The 25,980-nt window shown below is 31.5% G+C and overlaps 2 protein-coding genes across 12 annotated transcripts in view; one reads left to right on the forward strand and one right to left on the reverse strand.

Annotated features, from left to right (window-relative positions):
- rg (A kinase anchor protein rugose) overlaps positions 1–25,980 on the reverse strand; it is a 235,809-nt gene that overhangs the window by 200,323 nt on the left and 9,506 nt on the right. The gene's annotated exons all lie outside the window — the stretch shown is intronic.
- LOC110180560 (E3 ubiquitin-protein ligase MARCHF5-like) lies at positions 4,040–8,318 on the forward strand. The gene is made up of 2 exons (XM_020948254.2): positions 4,040–7,589; positions 7,644–8,318. The coding sequence occupies exons 1-2, from the start codon at positions 6,906–6,908 to the stop codon at positions 7,965–7,967; spliced, it is 1,008 nt and encodes a 335-aa protein (XP_020803913.2). The 5' UTR covers positions 4,040–6,905; the 3' UTR covers positions 7,968–8,318.

Below are 25,980 nucleotides of genomic sequence, written 5' to 3' on the forward strand. Positions count from 1 at the left end.
AATAATTTAAAACTTTAAATAAAAACTATTTGCCTTCCTCTTTAAATATATTTTACAATTCTCCTTTTTAAATAAAATTAGCACTTTCTTTTTCCCCTATATTCCTTCTTTATATTTTCTTTATATTCTCCATGTTATAAATGCACTTAATTTCCTTCCCCAAACTTTCAGAAATGCTAATTTAAAGCTCACATTTTCTGGCTTATTTAATTTCTTAAATTTGCCTTAATTTGCTACCTCTCCTCTCTCTTGACCAAGAACATTTAAATTTTATTCGGTTTTATTATTTTATTTTTTTTTGTTTTTTTTTTTCGGGGTTTTTCCTTGCATTTCATGCAGATGCCAAAGCATTTCCATAGCATACTTATGCGGGACAGCGGGCAGCAGTCCAACTAAGCCAAAGAGCTCTCCATCTTCTTGGTCTTTTGCACATTTTTCTTCGCCTTTCCTCTTATTATTTTATTTCGCCTTCTTTTCTCTTCTTTTTTTATATTTCTTATATATAAATTTATATATATAATGATTTTATATTATGTATATATTTCTGGTTCTATTCTTGGCTGGATTGCAACAAATATTTTGGCAAAAATGTTGCAAAAATGTAAGCGAAATGCGTTCCAACTTCCATTCTCCAGAAGAAGGAAGGAGACATCCTTCTTACATCAAATTGGGTAGGGGATTTCCCTCCCTTAGTTTCCTTTTCCCCCACCATTCCCCTTCCTTGTCCCTCCCTTTTTATTCCTTCATTTTTAGTGCCCAGCAATGACATCTTACTTGGCAAGTCGAAGGGCAGCAATGGAACCCCCAAAAAGCATGCCCAACGACAAGTCATGGTGGCCACAATACACAGAAAGAAAAATATATAAATAAATAAATAAATTTCATCCTCCTAAAATATATTTTAAAGTCGTTTTTTGATAACATTTGCAGTAACTTTTTCCCTTTTTTCCTTCTTTATATTCGATTTAAACTCTACATTTTAGAAATTTAAGCTAAATTGTATAATTTTTTTGATCAAAAAATATATACTATTATTTATTTAATAAGAAATTTTATTTATTTTATACTTTGAAGGCCTAAAATGTTAAGTTATTAAAAGAAAATTTACCTAAAATATGCAAAGCATGACGTGATGAAATTTTAATACGTTTTTTTAATGATTTTTGTAATGATTGTTACTTTCTTTTTAATTGAATTTCATTACATAAATTTTATATAAATTTTTCCTTTGTGTATAACTTTTCTTCTCTCACCATTTTTAACACCCCCCTTCTCCCACCTTGCCCTTCCTTGCCACAAGAAGTTCTGTCTATTTTCAACTTCCTTTTTTATTTCCGTAATCATTTATATGCAAATCGCTGCTGGCCTGGCATCCTTACACACAGGGACACACTCACACACTTAAACTTGCCACGCCCACTTTGATAGCCAAAAAGTAAGACTAGAATAGACATTTTGAGGGAAGGCAGGCAGGTTGCCTTCGATTTGCCATAAAAAATTTGCCCAGCTCAAGTCCTTTTCTCCCTTCACACTCCTTGTCATTTTCAATGTTTCGGTTTTTGTTTTCCATTTGTTATACCTCCATATACATTTATATATATAAAGATATATGTGAAAAAAGGGGTATATGTAAGAGATATATATAGTATTTAATTTAATTAAACTATATTAATTTTGAAATACTTTTTAAAGTATTTTACATCTTTGTATCTTTTCAATAGAGTTTCCTTTTAATAGAGTATCTTTTTTAATAGTCTTTTAAACAGGGTATTCTTTAGTCTTAATTTAATATATTCTCTGCCTTGTTTCCCTCTTTTTTAACTGTATTATTTATATATTTTTCCTACCGGCAAAGCCAATCGTTGAGCTTTCCTTTCTTGGCCTTTTCTTTTTTTAGTCAATAATTTCGTTGCATATTCTAAGGCGCTCATTTGCATGTGTGTGTGTGTGTGTGTTTGGGCGTCTACGTGTGTAAGTGTGTGTGTGTGCTTAAAGGAAACTTTTCCCTGCGTCGTTTGCAGTTTTTTTTTTTTTTTCTCTCTCATTTTAGTGGTTGGGGGGAAAAGTAAGAGGAGCAGCAGAAGGAGGCTGGCAGCTCATTAAAATTGCACAACACTTTGATTTGCATAAGCCGAAAAAATACAGAAAAAAAATGAAGACAGGAAATGGAAAAAGGGAAAGTTTTCCCCATCTTTTTCCCCGCGATAACCCCCCCGCAAAGTCATTATCATTTGCCAGCGATGTTGGCATTATGAGATTGAAATATCGCCAACCAACTCGTGTGACCCATTCAATGTCGCTTATCCTCTGCCAGAAAAAAAAGGAAATAACCAAGGCATGGGGGAAAATTCTGGGTGACATGGAAAATTCTCATGGTAAGTGAAGTCAGGGGAGGAGTGAAAAGCGAGCAGCGAGGAAATTCAAAGCTGATTGCATCCACTGAGCTGTAATAGTATTGAATAAAGCCGAGGGAGCTGGCTGAATGCTTAGACATTTTCCTTTTCATTTTTTTTTTTACTTGTCGCTGCGACAACATTAATGTTCATTGCATTTTCAAATTTTTCTTTTCCTCAGGATTTTTAAATTGCAATCAAGCTGGGAATTCGATTTATGTGTGAATGTGTGCTAATATGGAGTTTTGATTTGGACTTTAAATTTAATAAAATATTAGTAAGCAAATAAGAAGGAGTACTTAAATATGCAAACTCAGATTATACATTATTTTATAAAGAAAATAAATGAAATAAAATACAATACAATATATTAAATAGAGTATAGTATAATAATAATATATTCATTATAATTTATATCTTCAAGTCCATGAAGATAACTACTGATAAAAATCCATTGACAGGATTGAAAATATACTTTAAATACTAACAAAAATAAATACTAAAATACGTAAAATTACTGGTAATAATTTGCAATCCTAAAAATACTGTAAGGTTTTTTTTATTTTATTAAATACTCTCTCTTTATTCATAATTTCTTTTAACAACAAATTAATAATTTTTAATATAAAATCCCTCAACAATATAAACCTTCAAGATAAATATAAACAGGGGACAAGAGATTTTTAAAAAATTTCCTCGGATGTTTTCCAAAAAAAAATGTGTTCCTTCCATTTCCGAATGTTTCCGCCTTCGGGGAAAATTCGCTGAGCTCAGCACAACGAACACACACTCCCCTTGACTGAAAAGTATTTGGTTTATTTATATATTTTTTTATTTTCTTTCTTGTGTTGTTTTTACTGATGCTGCCTCTGCCTCTGTAACTGGAAGCCAAAAACGCCTAAAACATATTTGATAATTGAATTTGTAATACATTTTGTTCGCTGTGCTTTGAGGTCAACGAGGGGTGTGGGCGAAGTGTATGGATGCCTTTGTGTTGTTCTTGGTTGTTAGGGATAATTTCCTTGCCAAGGATAAGGGAAGTGAAGTGACGCATTGAATTAGCTTTCATTGTATTTTATTTGACAACAGAAAATAACGTTAAATAAATACAAAAGGACACACATAGGGAGCGGCGCAGCTGGCATTGTTTTTCTGCTTGCTTACATGACTTGTGGGCACAAAAAAAGAAAAAAGAAATATAAAAAAAAGGAGAGAGAAAAAAAGATACTAAAGCTGAAAAGAAAATGTCACACAAATTTTCATTTGATTTATTTGCCAGTTTTCTTTTCAATCCACACCCACACACACACCAATACAATACCCAGTTTTTGGCAATTTTCAGCAAATCAAATCAAATCTGCAAGCCCAACAAATGTTGCATACTTTTCAGGGCAGATTACGTACAGTGCGTGCCATTGATGTAAAAGCCTGAATTTTGGGTAGGTTTTAACACGAATTAAAGTTCAGATTCAATCGAATTTGTTGGAAAACTGCATAGATTTTTTTTTAACGGATTTTTTGCTTTATTGATTGTTGAACTGTTTTCTTGGAATGCATAGAGATTAACTTGTTGGTTTTTTGATTGGAACAAAGTCCCCTAAAACATATGTAGCGGAAAATTCATGCTGTTTTCTTATCTTTTCTTTTTTTTTGATGCAGAGTGAATAAAATGTTATAAGAAATATAAATATTGTGGTACATTTTATATTATTTAAACAGGGTATTATAATTTAAGTCAGAAGCTTAAAACTTAGTGAAGGGGTCATTTCCGACCCTATAAATCATATATATTCTTGATCAGCATCACCAGCCGAATCGATCTAGCCATCTTAGACAGAAAAATAAAATTTTTATTTTTTCAACGTTTTTATATCATTAAAATTGCACAAAAAAAAAAACCATTACAAAAATATTTTTTTTACATTTTTAACTAAGTGCGCAGATTTGTTAACCTATTAAAAACTAAGATGGGAAAGCTTTCCGAATTAAAATTAATGCTTTTTTGGCTGAGTTATGAGTTTTTTAAGTTTTGATTTGTCTCAAAAAATTGTCAAATAAAGTTATCAATAAATATAAATTCAAAGAATGAACAATGAATGAAGAACCTTAAGAAAGTATTCTATATTGTTCCATAAATTACTAGAAGTTGTAAAAGCCTCAAAAAAGGTGTTCAAAATTATTCTAAAAAAATGTTACATTGTAAAAAACAAATTAACATTAATTTTGGCACCTAAGAATAATCATTTGATACTTTTAAACTTTTTTTCTTAAATGATTTCTATATTTTATGTTTCAGGGATGCTGATAAAATAAAATATTATTTTGATAAATCAATAAATAACTTTGTACTTGTACAAATTATATCTTTATAATTACGAGTTAATCAAACATTTCCTTCTCTTTGTAATTAAACCATATGCTCTCTCCCTCTCTCTCTTTCTCTCTCTTAAATTGTTTATATTTTCCTTAGTGTCTTTATCCTTAGCTTATATCCCTGCTTGCTGTTGGCTAAGCTCGTTATAATTAACCAATCAATGCGAGAAGAGGCGACACAAACAACGGAAATGCTGAGATAAAGTCAAAGTCCCCGGGAGATCCTTCTCGGGGATCCTTCCCTCTATCTCTACCTCTCTCCATCTCTCTCCCCCCTTCCTCTTTCCTATCTTTTTTCCGCCTTCAGCATGTCAGAGTGTGTGTGAAAAAAGTTACTTGGGCAACGCTGATTTATTTACTGAAAACAAAAGAAAGACCAAAACAACAAAAGAAACAAAAAGATGAAGATGAGACGACGACCGAGTAATAATAATGCGTAATAATGAAGGGAGGGGAGGGGCTAAGAGAGGAAGGACACAGATTCCCGGGAGGGACAACAGGGACAAAAGGCAAAACGGAAGTGACCGGGACGAAGGCAAAAGGAAGACGAAGAAGTCGAGGCGAAACTTCCCAGGTAATTATGGTCTAAAAGCGCAATATTTTTTTCTCCCACTTCTGTGTTTTTTTTTTCTCCCGGAGGCACACATAATATACACAAAGAGAAAAAGGGGGAAAAGCAACATTAGTTTTGGCTAAAATAAATAAAAATTTAAATGAAATTTGGCCAAAAATTATGAATGCTTAGGAAAATGTCTAAAATGATGTCTTGAGTTATTAGAAAATAGTTTTAGGAACCTATAAAAAATAAAATTTAATTGAATACTAAATTAAAATTTAAAAAACACTGTTTTTAATACTCTGTTAATAATTATAGCAAGGTTTAATATTTTTTAAGTTTAAGGTAAAGTTAGTTAAATAAAATGGAATGTATATGCTTTCTTCTCTTCTCAAAAAATTTTTATTCATATTATATGTATACATATTTTTTTAAAATTTTTATCTCCACCACATTTTTCTTCAGTGCATATATTGCATATATATTTGAGTACTTTCACCGTTTGTTTATTGACACACGCACAAGTTGGCCGCTGTTTCTACTTAATGTAATTAGAGTAAATTGCTTTTTAAGTGCGTCAAAGCAGAAAAGGCAACAACAAGAAGATGCTGGCAAAGGACCAAACCATATAGAGCAAATAAACAGCATCCAAGGAGAAAGGAAATATATATATATATACACCCCCAGATATATATGTATATGAAGCAGATATAGATGAAGATGAAAGATGATGGGGCAAAGTTTGGCTCAACAAAAGTTGCATAAAAGAGACTATTATGTGGGTTAAACTTACGCAACACTTCAGTCACGAAATTGTCATTTTTCCCATTTATGAATATGAGATTTGTATAAAAAGCCCATCCATAAAAATCATATATTCCCGGACTATTTTGTTAAGCACAACGAAATAACAAATAAAAACAAAACAAAGAATAGGAAAAGATTTGTGACATTTATTATGGACATAAATCTGTCTAAAATGTTGCCCTTATATCATTTTTGTTGGTTAATAATTCAGTGAAATGTGATGCATTTTTCTAGAAATTTATTTCTATAAATCATATCTTTTAGACTTACTAGGTTTCTTTTTCTAAGATTCTAACAATTTGTAAACAATTTAAATGTGCATTTATTGTAGAAATTGCACTTAAAATTCTCAAGTACAAATTTGCTTGTTCTCAGCAAATAATATTTTTTACTAAAAAGTGATAAAAGCTATCTAATTTCCCCAAAAAGGGGTCTTTATTATTACTTTTAATAAATGGAAATAGAATTAACTTTCATAAATCAACCTTACTTACAAGTTTTTGCACTTTATCTTCATAAGTACAAATTTATCAACAAAATCTTGTATGCTTTCTTTACAAAAATCAAAGTAGTTGTTTGAAAATGAAAATTTTTCAACATTTAACATACACGAAGTAAGCTTTGAGTTAGTCAACAGTGTCATGTCGATTTTGTAACATCATAACTTTTGTAGTTCCCATCTGTAGGAGCAAAACAATATTAGGTACAATTCCATATAGACAGAAATAAGAAGTTAACAGAAAACCAAGTATTAGTAACTGCGACAAATCACAAACATGACTGACGAAGGAATAACAAATATAGTTGAAGGCAGCGATATCTTAACTGGAGATGATGATCATCATCAGCATCACACTGTGGCAGTTGTGGCAATTGTACCAAAACCAATTGCAACAGATGCTGCAAATACCGAAACAATGGCCATGATAATGACCAATGATGAAAATGAACCGGAACGTTGCTGCTGGATATGCTTTGCCACCGAGGATGAGGATAATCATTTGGCGGCTTGGTTAAATCCATGCCAGTGCCGTGGCACCACCAAATGGGTACATCAGAGTTGCCTCTATCGTTGGATCGATGAGAAGATGAATAGTAATCAGGAATCTGGAATTCATACAGTATCCTGTCCACAATGCAAAACCGAATATATTATTGTATATCCAAGGATTGGACATTTGGGTATGGCTTTGGAGGCTCTAGATATAGTGATTTCGGGTATGTGTTCATTATTAACATCTGGAATCATTGTGTGTTGGCTCTATTGGACAGCCGTGACATTCGGTGCTGTGACATTCCTACAAGTTGTGGGACATGATAATGGCATGGCCTTAATGCAATCAAGTGATCCAATATTACTATTGATTGGATTACCCATTATACCCATTGGATTGATCGTAAGTCGTTTGATTCGCTGGGATGATGCTATACTCCATCTGATCCAGGGACGCCGAACGATGGTGAGTAATACTAATATATCTATATACATTTATATTGTAATGATTTATAAACAGGCTGATAATAACGAACAGCAGGATGAGAATGGCTATCTAAGTTATCGCGATCCCCCATTGGTATCCGAATCCACATCAGTTGCTCGCATTTTCTGCGGTGCCCTTTTACTGCCCACCATCTCATCCATTGTGGGACGCATTCTCTTTGACTCGGTGAAGAATACATTTCATCGCACTTTGCTCGGCGGTATTACATTTATCACGGCCAAGGGTATACTTAAGATATATCTACGTCATCGACAATATGCCAGTCGCAGAAATCGTCATGTTGTGGATTACACTGAGGAGAATCTACGCAATCAAAGGGAACAAAATAGTAACTAGATCGAAAATGAGAATGAGACTGAGATCGACAAAGATAATGACTACAATCCTGATGATGATTATGGTAAAGCTGTTTAAGTGGAGGATCAACGATCATCAGAAGGAAGTTAATGGAAGAGGACTATCTTATCAGAGTTTATAAGCTAATTTTTTTCTACCAATAATTTCGTCAACTTCAACTTTATTCACATATGCAAATATGCAAACATTTCGGGCATACAACAGTCCCACAACTGGCAATCAAAATTCTTTTTCCCAATGAGGCTTTATATGCAACAAAATTTATAGTTTTTGCAAAATCTTTAAGTACAAATATGTATTACAAATAAAGACATGTCCTCACTTTAGAATTTCATAAAATGTTTAAATCAAGGGAAGGTCTTAGAGAGTATTTTTTATAACAAAAAGAGAGATTCTTATACAACATTTTCATCAGAAATAAAAAGAGAATTGTCTTTAGATAAACTCTGATATAGTTTTTCTTAAAATCGAAACTCTTTAAAGTTCTACTCTTTTAATTTTAAGAGTAACAAATCATAAATTGAGGTAATTTTTTGTAAATTACAAACTTAAACTCTCCTTAAACAGCAGCTACTTGGGCGCATAATTGGCAAACTCTAGACAACAACGAGCTGGCAAACAACCAAAACAACCAAACAACCAAACACACAAACACACACACACACACACACACACAACGAGAGAGAGAGGAGGAAAACAATGCCCAACACTTGCACTCCACTCAAAACTATGTCGAGCGCCACAAACTATGCTACAAATTGCTACAAAGTTTTGCAACAGTTAGCGGACATCTTCAACAGACTTTTGGTGTGCAATTAATAATTAATAAAACTCTGTGTTGTAAAAAAAAAGTAATGAAAACAAAAACCAAAACAAAACTTTGTAGAAAATCAAAGAGAAAAGTAATAATGAAATTTAAAGCTTAATAAGGTATCTTTTCTCACCTGTCTGACAGGTTTAAGGAAATTTTTGAAGGTTTTATTAAAAGCTTTTTAAGAGATTATTACTTTTAGGGATTTCTAGATATAGCATTTAGCAGCTTTTGTAGCTGGCAGTAATTTGTTTTAGTTTTAATTAATTTGGTTTTTAGGAAAAAAGGGTGAAACAAATATTATTATGTCCTACAACTTTTGGCAATCAACAAAAATAGTTAAATATAATTACTATTAATTTAATGCAGAAATGTAAAACTTTAATGCACATAGCTGGGGCTTCTTCAACTATTCCACACCATAAAACCAGATAAATGCAACACTTTTTCTATATATATATATATACATATAGCTCTATACAAAATAGAGGGGGGGGGAAAAAAATAAAAATTACAAAAGGTTGCAAAAATAAAAAGAGAAGGTAAAACCACAACAATGTTGAAGCGTTGGGGCAACTAACCGGATACTGGACAAAGGATCCAGGCGTAAATAAGTTGGCCAGCAAAGGGTTAACAAGCCACCGCCCATCCGCATAGACACGCCCCCTCCCCCGCCCCCTCCTTCAAAGGGCAACCAAACGCTGTTAAAATGCAGCTTAGCAATTAATTACGCATCCCTGTGCACGCGAAAAAGAGGCAAAAGTTCAAGAGTTACCCTTAGATTATCATCAGGAATGACACAAAAAAAAAAAAATATATATATATATATATAAATTGAAATATATAATGAGACAAAGTGCAAAAAGCAGGCTCAAAGTTTAGTTAACTGATTTTTGATGGTATAAGAGTATATATAGTTGGTTTGAAAGGTTCTCTTTAATTAAGGATTATACATAACCCCTAATGGTGAAAAAAAGTATAAAAATTTATAAATTAAAAGTTAAAAATTTATAGTTTTAAATAGTTCATAAATTCATTATATTAATCAGCTCTTAATTAAGCTCTTTAATTAAATACCCCAGTTTTTGATAGTTTTTCGATATTTAGAATTAAAAGTCTTAAGTAAAATCGATATTAATGCTTTTATATCGATAACATATTATAATAAAATCGGTTTAAAAATATAATTAAAAGGCTTTCTTCCTCTAAATGTACCTATAAATATTTCTTAAAGATTACCCCATAACTATTTATTTTTCAACACAAATCCCTTACAATATCTAACCCAGATTTAGCTCCCATTTTTTCGATATTGTCTCCTTTTTAAACATTAATTTGTATATTAATATATTCGATATAATCACCCCATCTCTAGTAGCATCTTTCCCTGAACCCCCTTGGCTGAAAAATTGTTTGTTTACTTTCCAATTCTTTCTGTCGCAACCGCAGAACGCGGCGGGTACAATGTTTGTGTCAAAGAGGAGGACCAAGGGAGAGCAGGACCCGCGAGGCGAAAACCTGTCCTGATGGACACAATGGAAGGACATTCGTGGCCATACAAAAACAAACAAACAATTCAGTCGGCCAACAGGAGCAGTAGCAGCAGCAGCACACCTTTCCTTTTGGGCTGCAGGTTTGAGGTTAGTCCTGTTTCTGCTTCTGCTTCTGTTTCTGTTCCTGTTTCTGTTTCTGTTGTTGCCTGTTGTGTCCTGACAAACGGATGTGCACATGCAGCGGATATATTGATTGTCAAAGAGTACATATGCACTCGTGTGTGTGTGTGTGTATCGGACAGTCAACTTTTGACCAATACACAAAAAGAAATATAAAGAAAAATAAAGTTTTTAACTTTACGGGTTCTTAAATATATATCGATATCAAAAAAAAAAATTAAATCCTGATGACCAAAACTAAAAACATGATTTAAATATCGATATATGGGCTAAATAAATGCTTAGCTTGCATTAGAAAAATATCGAACAAACCGAAAAAATATCATAATTAAATTTTAAATTAATGAAATACCAATATTTTCTTATATATGTAATATATTGATAATGATATATTGATATAATGAAGTAATGAAGTATCAAGTATCGAAAAATTATCAAAATAAAGTATCGATATATTTATATAAATAAGATCACAATGCTTTGTTATAATATCGAAATTATCTAAGTCTTTGCCTCACTGTTATCGATATATTATTTAATTGCAAAAATTATATCGGAAGTTTACCGAATTTATTAAAAAAAAAACAATAATGAAAATAAAAATATCGATATATTCAACATATAAATATATTAATTGAGATTTATTAGATGATAACTTATATATAGTTCAATAATTTAATAATTTCTTTTATATATAATTTACTCTTTTGATAGATTAATTGATTTCAAGTCTTAAACTTCTTTATTTTCTGTGTACTATCATTTCGACCACCACAATTTTAAAACACGGCGGGGTCACTAGCTGTCTATGGGTTTTATTTTGATATTATTAGAGCGAACAAAGACCGACTTTGGTTGAATTCAGCTATAACCCAGCAGGGAGGAAAAGCTGAAAAGTCGACCGATAAATATTTTGCGTGGTCAGCGGACTGTGTTGCAGAGACTCAATTAGGCAAAGGTTAACACAGCAACTGACAAAACTTTCACGTTTTGTTTTATGAAAAAAAAATATATATATATATAACAATTGTTTTTAACTGGCTTTTACCTGGTCTTTCTGAGCCTAATTGGTGTCTGTTTTAAGCATATTTTTAGTTGCTGCTGCTGCTGCTGCTGCTGCTGTTGCTGCTCTCATTCATTTATTGTAATCCCCGACTAAGCTGGGGGTTTCAGTGAATTTATTTTGTATACTTTATATACCCGGTGGCAGCAGCAGTAGCTCTCTCTCTTATTTGATTTTGGTTTGCAACAAATTAGTTGAGTTTTTTTTTTCTTTGTTACTAAATTCCCCGAGGGTAAAAAGAGGCAGGAGGGGGATAAAGTCCCTCTGCTCCACCCTGATCCTTGCCCTAACCCTACTCTTTATCCATGCTCCCAGGACAATCCTTTCTGTGGGCCATAATAAAATTTACAATGTTATCCCAAAAGTGTTGTCGGGTTTTTTTGTCATTTCATTTCATTTTCAGTTTTTTCTTTTATTCCCGCCCCCTTTTTTTTGTCTCTTTTCCTCTACATTTTCATTTTCAGTTTCAGTATATTATTTTTTTTTTTCGGCCAGCTGTCCCAACTATGTGGGCGGACAATGGTCCTTGCGGCATGTCCTGGCTGCCAGGATGTCGGGTAAAATATATATATATATATATAGCAAGCGTGGGATGCTGTCCCTTGGCTTGTCATAATTCGCATATTAATGTTGTTCATTAAAGTTATATAAATTATGAATCACATTACACGACCATATGAGACACAGTCCTTTAACAGGGAGAGAGAAAAAAGAAGAGAAGAGGAGAGGATAGGGTCCTGCCCAAGTATCCTTCTTAATTTTCAAGGGGACTCTCATTTAGATTATCATTTGGATTTTTATTTGGCTTTCTGCTAGTGAAGATTACTCTTATCGAATATGTTTAATTTATTTATATTTTTATAAACTATATTAATTGAATAATTTAAGTGGAAAGTAGTGAAGGAATCATTTCCGACCCAATAAATCATATATATTCTTAATCAGCATCAACAGCCTATCGATCTAGACATCTCAAGGAGGAAAATTTTTTTTTTAATTTTTTCAAACATTTTTCATCGCTAAAATTGTTTTAAAAAATGAGAAAAATTCTAATTTTTTTACATTTTAAAATGAGTATGCAGACTTATTAACCTAATAAAATCTAGCATAGGAAAGCTTTCCGAACTGAAATTAGTTGGTTTTTGGCAGAGTTAAGAGATTTTTAAAATTTGAATTTGTTAAATAAAATTGTCGGTTTTAGCATTACATTTTTTAATAGTAACACTTATTGAAGTAGGAAATACTTCTTCTTTTTCTACTTCTACTGCAATTTAAAATTCTCGGTTCTTAAATTTTTTATAATAATAAATAGGCTGTTCTTAAAACAATAAATACATTTTTCTGGGTTTCCAAACATGAAGTTAATGTAAAGTATATTACATTCAAAGATTTTAAGAGAAAATACTTAAGCTTCTCGTCCAAAAACTTCTTTGGTAATTTTTTGTTTGTAATAAATACCATTTTTAAACTAAAATTAAAATTCAAGCTAAAACTCACAATTCTAGTGAAGCTTTTCTTGAACTTTAATTTAATTTCAACATTTTCTTTCTTTTAAAAACAAGTTTGCCTGCTTCCCCTAATTAATTTAATACTTCAAGTTCCAGAATTAATTTATTGCATTAACTTTCACCAGTGTTTTCCCTCAACTGTTGCAATCGTGTTCTTTTTCCCCCTTAACTTTTCCCCACATCAATTTTTTTCTTCCTCCAACTCCCTTGTGCAAACATATTGATTGGCCTCCAACCGCTTTTCCAAACGCTTTTCCACCCGCACTTGGCGTTGACCAACAAAAGAAAAGGCAACAGAAAAAAAAGGAAGAAAATAAAATGGCAACTTTTTTCCTTCGACACTTTTCCTCAACGAAGATGTGAAATATATGTCATTCATTTATGCATGCAACATTCTGCACTTGAAGAGGAGGAAGGAGAAGGGGTGGTGGTGTTGGTGTTGTTGTGGGGTTGGAAAAACAGCCCCCATTTTCTCCACCGATTTGATGATTGATTCGATTTGCTTTGCTTCTGGAAAGATGCTAACAAAATGAAAATATCTGCAGTGCAGTAAAAATAGAACGCAGAAAATCAAGACACGGAAAGAAAATGTTGGAGAAAGACAGTGTTGGAGAAAAATAAATGTTGGAGAAAGAAAGTGTTGAAGAAAATAAGTGTTGGAGATAGAAAATGTTGGAGCAATTAAATTAGAAGAATTGAGTTGAAGAAAAAACAATTTAAATATAATAATGGACATAAAAATATTTATAAAATATTTAAAACAATATATTATTAAATACAAAAAAGGGGAAAAATAAGAAACTAATATTAAGTTTCAAAGAAATCATAAGAAAATACTATAAAGAATAATAATAAGCAGAAAATATAAAATTTTTTACCTATAATCCTACAGAAAAAATTTAAGAAATATATTTATGTATGTTACAAGTTAAAAATTAAGCTCTGATCTTATAAAAAAAACTTAGATATATATTTCTATAGTCTTCTTTTCTTCAATCTGGCTGCTTGTGTCATCATTAAATCCTGACAACGCAATTCTGGCTAAACGCAAATGGCCAAAATCCGTCGAGTCACGGCTCCCCTGTGGATTTTTTTTCCAACCTCTCCTCTCCTTCCCACCCCCCCTCAGGAAAAACCATTTTCCCCACCAAAAAAAAAAAGAAGAAAAGAAAGAAACAGAGAAAGACAGAGGGGAAAAAAGAAAAGAAGCTTCGCTGAAGAATCTGTTCAACTCAATTGGCAAGATTTTTGCTTTTATTTGCACTCAAACCGCTGCCTCGGTTCGCATTTATGTTTGCATTTTATTTGAAAAACCATCAAGAGGGGGATGGGAAAAGAAAAGAAAATCGCCATTAGACACAGGACCTGCTGGGATATATATAGATATATACATATATATATATATATTTAATGGCGTCCTTGGACCGCAATGCAGGATGCGTGTATGTCATTGGAAAGTATTATACAATCAATTAAATGCCGCAGGATTTGCAATAACTCAAACCAATCTTTAAATCAAATTGAGTGTCATTTAAGCCAGGACTTAAAGGATCTAATTAGAGTTGTTTTAAAGCTCTTAATTATATAATTTATTTGATGCCAAAACATTAAATAAATACTAGATAAATTACAGCATTAAACCGACATAAACATCTTGGATTTCCCATTTATAAATCTTCCTGAGATTTCCTATTATATTCTCCCATTTTCCCCAATTTTCTTTTCTTTTTCCTCTCTTTTTTTTTCTATCCAAAAATAATTAAATCAGTGGAAAAAAACAGCAGAACACAAAAACACGCTTCAATAGTTTTCAATCTCAATGCCGTCAATTACATAATCGCAAACGATTTCTGGTTCCATTCCCCCCTTCCTTCTCTTTAGATCCGGAAATCCAAGAAGGATTCCTTAATTTTATTTGGCGCCCAAAAGTGTCCTTCAGAGGGGGTGGGGAAGGGGGAAATATATATCCTTATTGTTGCCTTTTTTTTGGAATCGAAGGAATAAGAAATAAGGCCAACACAGAGGAGGGGTATGGCTTCGGTTACTATATCGGTTTTCGGTCTCGGTTACAGTTAGGGTTACTCTACAGGAATCCCCTGTTTTTCCCCCTCCGAAACCCTTGACAGCCAGAAATCGCTGACAGGCGGATTAAGGAACAAAGGAAATGGTTAAATGTGGGGATGGTCAAGGTGTCCAATATATATTGACCCCAAACAGGCAGTCGAATTTAAGATTCAATTTTGGGATAAATATAACAGAAAAAAAATATAAAGAAAACAAGTGGAAAATATGCTAAGGATATGTATCAGTCGGGAAAAAATAGGATTTACATTAAAGCTATAGAGATAAATAGTAACTAAAAACCATTAATATCAAGTTTGAAACAAAATAAACCTGAAATTGGTATACAACTTCCAATATAAAATCTATTAATAAAATTTATATATTTCTCCAGCACATTTCCTATAAAATACGTCTTAAATATCCCTGAATTTCAACATAGAAAAAGCTTTAACTTACAGTTAAAAATTCGCAGAAAAAAATATAAAGGAAACAAGTGGAAAATATGCTACGGAAAGTTGAGGAAAACTAGGACTTGCATTAAAGCTATAAGATGAATAATAACTAAAAGGAACAATTATTATTAAGTTTGAAATAAAATAGTTAAAAATCCTATATAATTTTCTGTATAACTTTTTTTATTTAAATACATATATTTCTACAATATATGTCCTATAAAATACCTCTTAAATATCCCCGAATTTCAACATAGAAAAAGCTTTAACTTACAGTTAAAAATTCGCAGAAAATAATACCTTAACTTTAAAATAAAAATCCAAAAAAAAAGGGATTCCCTGTACTCCAATCCCTTACAGATCAATTTCAATGCAACCCGATTTTTTACAGATTTTAATACTATTAAATATATATTTTTTTGTTGTTGTGCCCCTGGTGTGTCCATTATCCTTCCAACCCGACCCACGTGCAACATACATAAATAAGCAGGGACAAAAAACAAACCCGAAAAAAAGAAAAAGAAAAACTACGGAACCGAAAGCGAACAAGGATCAGGAGGATATATACATATATATATATATATATATACTTGCCATATAAATAAATAAAAGGCGACAAGATGGCAACAACAAAATGAAAAGGTGATGAGGAGCACAGAAACAATAGCAGAAAAAAAAAAACATAACAAAAAATTAAAACAGATTTTTGCCGCCAATACCAAATGTCCAGCTTTATCACTAATATAGCCACCCGAAGCGACCATAAAACCGATTGCCGGCTTTCCCTTCCTATTGAATTTTATTGATTTTCCTTCTTCGATATTTTCAGTTCATTTTCTTTTGCTTGTTTTTGTTGTTTTTCGTCTTGTTGTTGCCGACATTTGTCGTCAACGTAATTTGCCACCCCCAAAAATGCGGCTCCACAATAAACCCGCCCCCATCGTGTTTGCCCTTCTTGAAAATGTTATTAAAATCTGAAGTGGAGAAAACATCTTCTGGGTTATCTGTCACACATATATATATAAAGTTTCTTATCACAGCCATCAAAGTTTTGAAGATAAAACTTGATTAGCCAGAGGAAATGGTTTGGTTTTAATATATATGAATATATATATATATATGAGAAGATATATAAGAAGATATTAAGCCTGCACTTTCTAGTGCAAACTAATAAAGAATCTACTTTAAAAGCAACTTTTTTGAGACAATATATTAAAAAATATTTAATAAAACATTCCTTTATTAAATAAATTACAAATCCTTCATTATATATTATATATATCATATCAAAAACATATGTCATCAGCTGTCTGTCTACAAACTGGCCTCTGGTCTTTATTGTTTAGGATTCAGGGGGATGCAATTGGCTGCACTTCTCCTTCTACTTCAGGTTTTTCCTCGATTTTTCCTCGACTTTTCCTCAATTTTCCCTCACCCAGCACACACACACACACACACATAGCACGCAATACCAAATGTGAGCCACACACTGATAATGACGTTAATGAAGTTCCACAGTTGCTGCCGCAGAAGTTTTCATCAGCTTGCCACGTTGCGTTACAAAATGTGCCCATAAATGTGTCACGCCTCCGATTCGAGCACCCCTCACCCTCACCCTTACCCCACTCCATTCCCCCTCCAACCATCCCCCTTTGCAGGAGAAAAACTAAGGGAAAAGTGAAGGAAAATCGTAGGGAAAACTAAGGGAAGTTTAGCTTGAATCAACGGAAATAAGTATACTCAATTAGTTGGGTGAAAGGTTAGGTTTTGGGAAGGAAATTTAAATAAGTAAAGGATTTTGTATTTTAAAATATAGAAAAAGTAAGGAAAAGGTTTCATTTGTAGAGGTGAAATTTAATAATGAAAGCTCTCTTGCTTTAAAACATTGATAGAGAACCTCGAATGTTGTAAAATATCAATGAAAAATTAATACAAAATTAATCAATCAGTGAAATTTTAATGAAAAATGTATACAATAAATAAATAACAAAATCTATGAAAAATCTATGGAAACTCAATGAAACAATCTATGAAACACTATTAAAGAATCTATGAATAAATATATAAAACAATCTATGAAACAATTTATGAAACAATTTATATAATAATATATGAAACAATTTATGAAACAATCTATATAATAATATATGAAACAATTTATGAAAAAATCTATGAAACAATCTATGAAACAATCTATGAAACAATCTAAAAAAAATTTATGAAGAAATCTATAAAATACTTTTTTAAACAATCTATGAAACAGTCTATGAAAAAATCTATGAAACAGTCTATGAAATAATATATTAATCAATGAAACAATTTATGAAAAAATCTATGAAAAAATATATGAAACAATCTATGAAACAATCTACGAAACAATCTATAAAATAATCTATAAAATAATCTATAAAATAATCTATAAAATAATTTATTAAACAATCTATGAAACAATTTATGGAGCAAATTATGAAATAATCTATAAAAAAAATGTATTAAACAATCAATGAAACAATTTATGAATCAAATTATGAAATAAGCTATAAAAATATGTATCAAACAATTAATGAAACAATTCATGAAACAAATTGTGAAACAATCTATAAAACAATCAATGGGAGTATATGAAACAGTATATAAAACAATCTAGGAAACAATTTATGAAGAATCTTTAAAACAATAAATGAAAAATAAATTAAAAAAAAAAATTCTGGAAAATATATGAACTTAATTTTGGGAAAAACTATTCCAAAAAACTTTTTTCCTATAAAATACTGATACCCTTTTTGGGGAAGAGTATATAAACGCACAGCTGAATGAATGGTTGAGGAACGCAATCAGAGGGCCGTTGAAATGGCTACCGGTTACACATAATACGTCCGTTGTCCTGTGGTCCCATGATCCCCGTGTGTGTGCGTCCTTTAACCGTTATATCCGCGTTGTCCTGTAGCTAGAAGATGTACCCCTTCCCCCCTTTCCCCCCTTTTCCCTGCTACGTGCCACAAGCGCATGCGAGTGAGAGAATCCCTTTTGGCGGCAGTCGTAGACTCGTCCTTAAATAACATTGCGTTGTTCTTTATTGGTCGTTAAATCTCTTGCGGTTGTCGTGTCTTCGTTTTTGGCGCCCCAATCCCTTTTTTTATACGCCGCACCCCCCGCACCCCGCACCCTTAACCACCTTCCCTGACACAACCGCTGGCACTCCCATTCCCTGTTCGCCCAAAAAACCCACCCACACACACACGCATACGTATGCCCCACCCTTGTGCTGTTTTGTGTGCAGCACCCACCGCCCCTCCGCCCACACGCCCACGTGGCACAGACGCCTTCGGTGGCCACGTTTTCCTCATGGATGTGAATCTTAAATGCGTCCTGTGCACCATGGGCCACAAACAACAACACCAACAACACAAAAATTCATTTACATAACTCAACAATAAGTTGGAGTTTTTCTTTCCATAAAAAAGAGAAGAAGAAAGAAAGTGGAAGAGAAATTTTAGGAACTGAAGAAAACTATCTCTAAGGGTAAGGCGGCTCTCTTTGAAAGGCTCTTGTTTTCGAAAAAAAAAAGTACTTTAAAAAAATTAAAAAAGAATTACAAAATCTAAAATACAGAACAAAAGTTATTTGGATTTTTTAAACTATAAACATGTGTGGAAAATGTTGTTAATACATTTTTATTTATAAAACAACCAATTTACACAGATTTTGTAACCTTGTTTTAAAAAACTTTTTTCAAGGCGTTTAAGAACCCTATTAATTTCTGCAGAATTCTGTATAATATTTTTACTATTCGATAGATTTAAAAAAAAAATTTTGAATAATTTTTTGGATAAAAAAATAAAGTAAATGGGTTGATTTTTTAAACATTTTCCTTGAATTCGTTTACCTTAAGGAAATAATTATATATTTTTAGACACCTTTTAAAGGGTTTTAAAATACTAAGAGATTTTCTGACCAAACCATATATATGTTTACTTTTGTTCTATAGATTTAAAAAATATTTAAAAATATTTTTTAGAAAAAATTTAAATTTAGTTTTTGGATACATTTTCCCCGAATTCGTTATTTAAGGATATCATTTAATACTTTTAAAAGATTTTAAAATACTAAGAGATTTTTTGAGCAAACCATATATATGTTTACCTTTGTTCTATATTTAAAAATATTTTTAGATAAATTAAATTTTTAGTTTGGTTTTTCTATACATTTTCCCTGATATCATTTAAAACTTTTAGACACCTTTTTAAGGGTTTTAAAAACGCTTAGTATTTTTATACTATTTTTTTTATATTTCTTTAAATTTAAAACAATTTTTTGTTATAATTTCTTTAACAAAACTTCGTTTATAAGAATTTAATTGTTAATAAATTTTCGTATACATTTTCAAACAAAACTAAGTAATAGAATTAATATTTTCATACATTTTCCTATAAACTTTTTAACCCAAATTAGTTCATTTTTTTTACCCACATTATCCCCCGTTTTAGGCCCACTGTGCACACAGGGTGCCTCCTCTTCGGTGCCTTTTGTTGTTGTTTTTATAGCTGTTGTTTCTGTTTTAGGTGCTGCTGCTGGCGAAAGTACGCGAAAGCAGCCGAAAAACCGATTCGATTTCATTCCAGAACAGGGCAAAATGTACGTAAAACAGCGACTGAAGAGTGTGGAAAGAAAGAGGTGGGAGGTGGGTGGCGGGTGGTGGGGGAGTAGGGTTTTTTCGGGGCAAAACAGAAGCATTTGGCCAAAAGGAAAAAGGCAAATACAAAAACGGCTAAGGGACAGAGCGGCGCCGTCTCACACACAGCATTTTGTTGTTGTTTAATTTTCCATTTAGGGTTGAAGGAGAGAGCGAGAGAGCGAGACGGGTTAGGGGGAGGGAGAAGGGAAAATAGGGAAAACTGGAAAGAGCGGCGGCCCATCCCTGTGTTTGTTTTTGTATTAACGTTAACTTACGTTCTTCTTTCTTTCTTCTTTTTTTTCTTGTTAGAAAGAAGTTCGTGACGTTTCATTTCGTTTTGGCTGATAAGAGGGGGTAGAAGAGAGGGCATAAAAAAATATATATATATATTTATATATATATATATGAAGAGAGAGACACCTCAACCTTGCTCTTTTTCCACCCACTTGCATTCCACACGTTGTCTAGGCAAGTTTTCCTTCTTCTTTTTCCCTTTTGTTCTCTCCTTTTATCATTTCACTTTCTCTACTCTCTCTCTCTCTCTCTCTATTATTATTCACACGAAGAGAAATGCATTTTAGTTTTTAAAAAATAAAGAAGAATTATTAAATTTTTAATTTAAATCATTTAAAAAAAAATATTACATCAATCTAGAAACCTATCACATCAATCTAGAAAATTATCGAGCCAATCTTTAAAGCTATCGAATCTAGAAAAATATCGAATAAGTCTAGAAAAGTATCGAATCAAAAAACAAAAGAAAAAGTATCATTCACTAAAGAAAATAATTTATAAATAATAGAAAAGTATCGATTTCATTTAAGGAAGTTTTGTTTTCATCAAAAAAAAGTATCAAATTAATCGGGGATACATCGAATTAATCGAGAAAAATATTTAATTACTTTAGAAAAATATTTCATTAATTTAGAAAAATATGATATGAATATGAATATGAAATTTATATAAAGAATATTAAATCAATATTCAGAGTTACAGAATCTAGAAAAATATTACCATAGAGGAATTTTAATCCATTTTTATATGCTTTTATTATTATTATTAGTTTATTTATTATTATTTTATTATTATTAATTATTAATCTAAAATAATTTAAATTATTTTATTTTAGTATTATTTTATTATAAATTATTTAAATGGTTGTACTTTATTTTAGTATTATTTTTTTTTTAATATTTTTGGTATTTCAATATTATAATTAATTTACTTCCAATTTGATTAATATTCAGAAATTTGTTTTCTGTGTGCCATTTTTGCGGCCGCCAAAGCTATTCCATCCATCCCCCGAAACCGTCTAACCACCGAATGAACCACCCCAACCACCTCTGCCTCGATACCACCCCCCATCCTTGCCTCCCCCCACCATCTGGCAGCGGTGTGTCCTTCATCAGGATGCCAACAATATAAAGCCTATTTTCATTGTTTCCTCTCTGACACTTGAACAGCTGACAGGCGTCGACGTCAAAGTCATGTTGCTATTGTTGTTGTTGTTGTCGTTGTTGGCTGGGCCGTTAATTAAATTAAGTAAAAGTAGCAAAGTATGTTCGTACATTATTTAGTATAGACCCCACATCTATTTCTGTTGTATTTCCCTTGTTTTTTTTTGTATTTTACCTTTCCTCCCTGAACGACTTTATCAGCTGGGAAAATGATAGGGAAAGGTAAAAGAGGGTTATATAGAAAGAAGGAAATACTGTATATATTTATATATTTATTTGAAAGAGAACTTGAAAAAGGGGTGCTGCAAAAAGCGAGTTAAGGTACTAACTAAATGTGGCAAAAATAAATATACATACATACATATTTTTGCTGATTGTGAAACGTATATGGGAGTGCAAATATTTCTCTAGATAATATTTATAAACAAACATTTTCAGATGGTACCAAATTTGAGTATAAAAGTACACAGAATAATAAATGCAAACTTATGTATATATGTACGTTATGTACCCGAGTTATTAATAAATTTAAGGCTGGTAAAAAAGATCATCTGATCAAAGAAAAAGGCGGTAAGAATATATATAATATCTATCTATATTTTATATATGTATAGTAGTATATATCTATTCATTTAGTTGATGTTTTTCTGTCCAAGTTTTGAATTAATTACAACGATTGGGAATTAATCGAAAGAAGTATGAAATAATCGAGAGAAGTATCGAATTAATAAAGAAAAGTATCGATTTAATCAAAATAAGTAGCTTATCAATATGTTTAAGTATGGAATAAATCTTGAAAAACACAAAAAAAAATATAAAAATAAATAAGGCACATTTTAAAATTATTTATCGTATCTAAAAATATAATTAAAAAAAAAAAATAGAGCAGTGTTAAGATTCATAGAAATCGATATGAAAATGTTTCAAATCAGTCTAGAAAATTATCGAATTAATCAAGATAAATATTGAATTATTGAGAACAGTATTTAAATACATTTATTTTGAATAATATATCAAAGAAGGAATTTAATTAGATATTTCTCTCTTTTAGTAAAAAAGAAAATCAAAGATAATCCTTTAAATACCTGCAAAAAAAATACATTCACAGCAATTTCTAACAATTTCTTTTCTAACCTTTTTAATTTAATTTCAGGGAAATTTAAACTCAAAGTAATTAAAATAGAAAAGAAAAAGAGAAAAACAATTAGCTACCGGTCTTCAATTAAAATAAAGTAATGTCATAATCTCTTGAATGCTTTGGATTCTTTTTATATACAATATATTGTTTTCTTTTTTTATGTATTCCTTAAATGCAAGAAATTGTGCTTCCTTACTTTTAGGGGCTAAAACAAAAAGCGATTTGCATTAAACGATTATTTTACTAGCAAAAGAGAGGAAGGCGTCAGGCAAATCGATTAAAAGGCTTTTGCCTCTCGTGCACGTGACACGTCGACGGGGTGGGTGGGTTTTTCCAAAAAGGGGGTGGTGGTTGCTTTCCATGGCTAAAGGATGGGCGATGGCCGGCCAAAAGGGGGTTGGGTTGAATTGGGTTTGGTCGCTCTGTGAGGTTGAGGGCCAAAAGCAAATGCGCCACATGGCAAAACGGGCATAATTGAGCCGTATAACAAGCCCAATGACCGATTAAGCCAACATGGCGAGTGACCCTCAAGTTGAGCCAAATGAGTTGAGTTTTCGAGTTCACTACGGATTGGTTTATGTTGAGGTGTAGTTTGGTATGGTTTTGGGGTCCTTAAAACCAGAAAACTTCAAACAAGAAACATCGATTTAAGGGGGGCGAAACAAGATATTGTCTTTTTGGGCACTAAAACAATTCGGACTCTTCAGAAGCTATTAAAAAATACAAGGTTTTTCATATTTGTATTGAAAGCTTGTAATTTAAATATTTAACCGAATTAAAATATCAAAAAATGTTAACAATTTACATTATAAAATTTAATTATATATAAAAAAGACAAAGAAAATATATTTACAATACTTTACGAAAAGCCTTTAAACATATTTAATTATAAATATTTGTATTCATATCTTTATAGTTTACTATGAAAGTCAATGAAAGTGTTGAAAAATCAGTTTGAAATTGAATTATAGGATTGAATTGAAAATAGATAAAATATTCGCATTATTTAAATCAATAATTATAACTATTTTTATATGACAATTTTTTTGGAAAATTCAAATGTAAAAAAAGCATAACTCTGTCAAAAATTCATTAATTTCAATTCGAAAAGCTTTCCAATGTTAGTTTTTATTGGGTAAATAAATTTGCATACTTAATTTTAAGTTATGGAAAAATCAATTTTTCGACAATTTTTTTTTGCCGAATTTTTAATGATTAACCACTTATAAAATATCGAAAAAATTAAAAAATTTCTTTTTCTGTCGGATAAAGCAAAATCGAACCGGCTATTAATGCTGATCAAGAATATATATGATTTATAGGGTCGGAAATGATTCCTTCCATGAGTTTTAAGCTTCTGACTGAAATTAAAATACCATTTTTTAATGGATTTTAACTATTTATTTATGTGACAATTTTTCGTATTTTTCTAATTAAAAAAAAACGCATAACTCTACCAAAAATTTATTAATTTCAATTCGGAAAGCTTTCCTATGTTACTTTTTGTTAGGTTAATAAATCTGCATACTTAATTTAAAGTTTTAAAAAAGTCAATTTTTTGCCAATTTTTTTTGTCAACTTGTTAATGAATAACCCCCTAAAAAAAATTGAAAAAAATTAAAAATGTTATTTTTTTGTCAGATAAAGCTAGATCGAATCGCCTGCTGATGCTGATCAAGAATATATATGCTTTATAGGGTCGGAAATGACTCCTTCAATGAGTTTTAAGCTTCTGACTGAAATTAAAATAACCTGAAAGGGTATAAATATTTAAACGTTTTAAAACATTAAAATATAAAGCTTACATATTTAACTGATAAAAAATGTAACAAAAATTGATAAAAAAAAAAAGCTTAAAAAGTATTTAACAATATCAGTTGAAATTATATTCTATAAACTCAAACTGTTATCTTTAAAATTAATTTATGATTACAGATAGATTATTTCATTTTCCTAGAAATATTAAGTCAATACTTAGATAAAATATTTTATAAGAAATAATGCTTTCTTTAAGTAAAATTTATATTTAATTGGAAAATGTATATTATTTTCCATTTTTAGTCATCCATTAGCCTGTGCTATCGGTTAGATATGGATATCACATCCATTAGAGTGTCAGTGTCAGGAAATAGGTTCCAGGTCCCTTCCAGGCTCCTCCACCTGCTCCTCCTTCTGTTATCTAACCTATCCATATCCATATTTTCCACTCCTATTCCCTATCTCCATTTTGCCATCCATTAACATCTCCATATCCATATCCATAATCATTAATCGACCACGTTGTTCCTATTGATTTTTTTTTCGAATTCAAAGAGGGGTTTTTTTTTTGGGGATTAATTTTTTTTTCTACGCCACTTGTGTGTGTGTTTTTTTTTTTGATTATTATTTTTGTTTTTTATTATCTGCGTGGAACATTTTTTCGTATATTTTTCTTTTGGTTGCGAGTCTGCAGCTGGCATTGGAACACGTCAACGCATTTTTTCACGCTTATCAGATCGGGCCATATAGAGTACACCTATACTATATACAGCAACTTGGCACACATTTCTCCATGGTATATATATATATATTTAGCTGTGTACCTGTACCTGTATCTACAATTTATCTGCCGGTCGGTGGGCTTATCTTATCTGCGGCAATTCGAGTGCGATGGCAACGACGACGACGAAGACGACGGCGCCGTTCAGCGGATGACGAACTTCAATTCAATTTCTTTTCAATTTCTTATTACAAGGCACCAGACCGACCCACTACCCTTTTGCTGTAAGGTGTTCCCCCCTAAGTTTCCTGGTATTTTTTGCACTTGAAAAAATTAGGAAAACCTCTTAAAAGTCCCTAAAATATTTCATCTATATTAACTATATCTATAGTGAGGCAAATCTTTAGCTTGAGCCGATTAACTTTGTAAAAAGCTAGCTTAAATGTTAATCGATTTTTTCAATAATTATTAGAATTAGAAAAATGAATTAATATTAATCATAATTTCATACAATTATTAAAAGAAGGACTATATTTTAATAGTTTACCTAAATATATATATCATTTTTATGGTAGTAATATATAATTCCGTTTGTATCGATATTTATCGATAATTACCGATTATTACATTTATGGCAACATACGAAAATCTATGATATGTGTAAAAAAAACT

Source organism: Drosophila serrata, unplaced genomic scaffold (genome assembly GCF_035046125.1).
Source record: "Drosophila serrata isolate PLE 108 unplaced genomic scaffold, ASM3504612v1 contig_276, whole genome shotgun sequence".
Taxonomy (NCBI): domain Eukaryota; kingdom Metazoa; phylum Arthropoda; class Insecta; order Diptera; family Drosophilidae; genus Drosophila; species Drosophila serrata.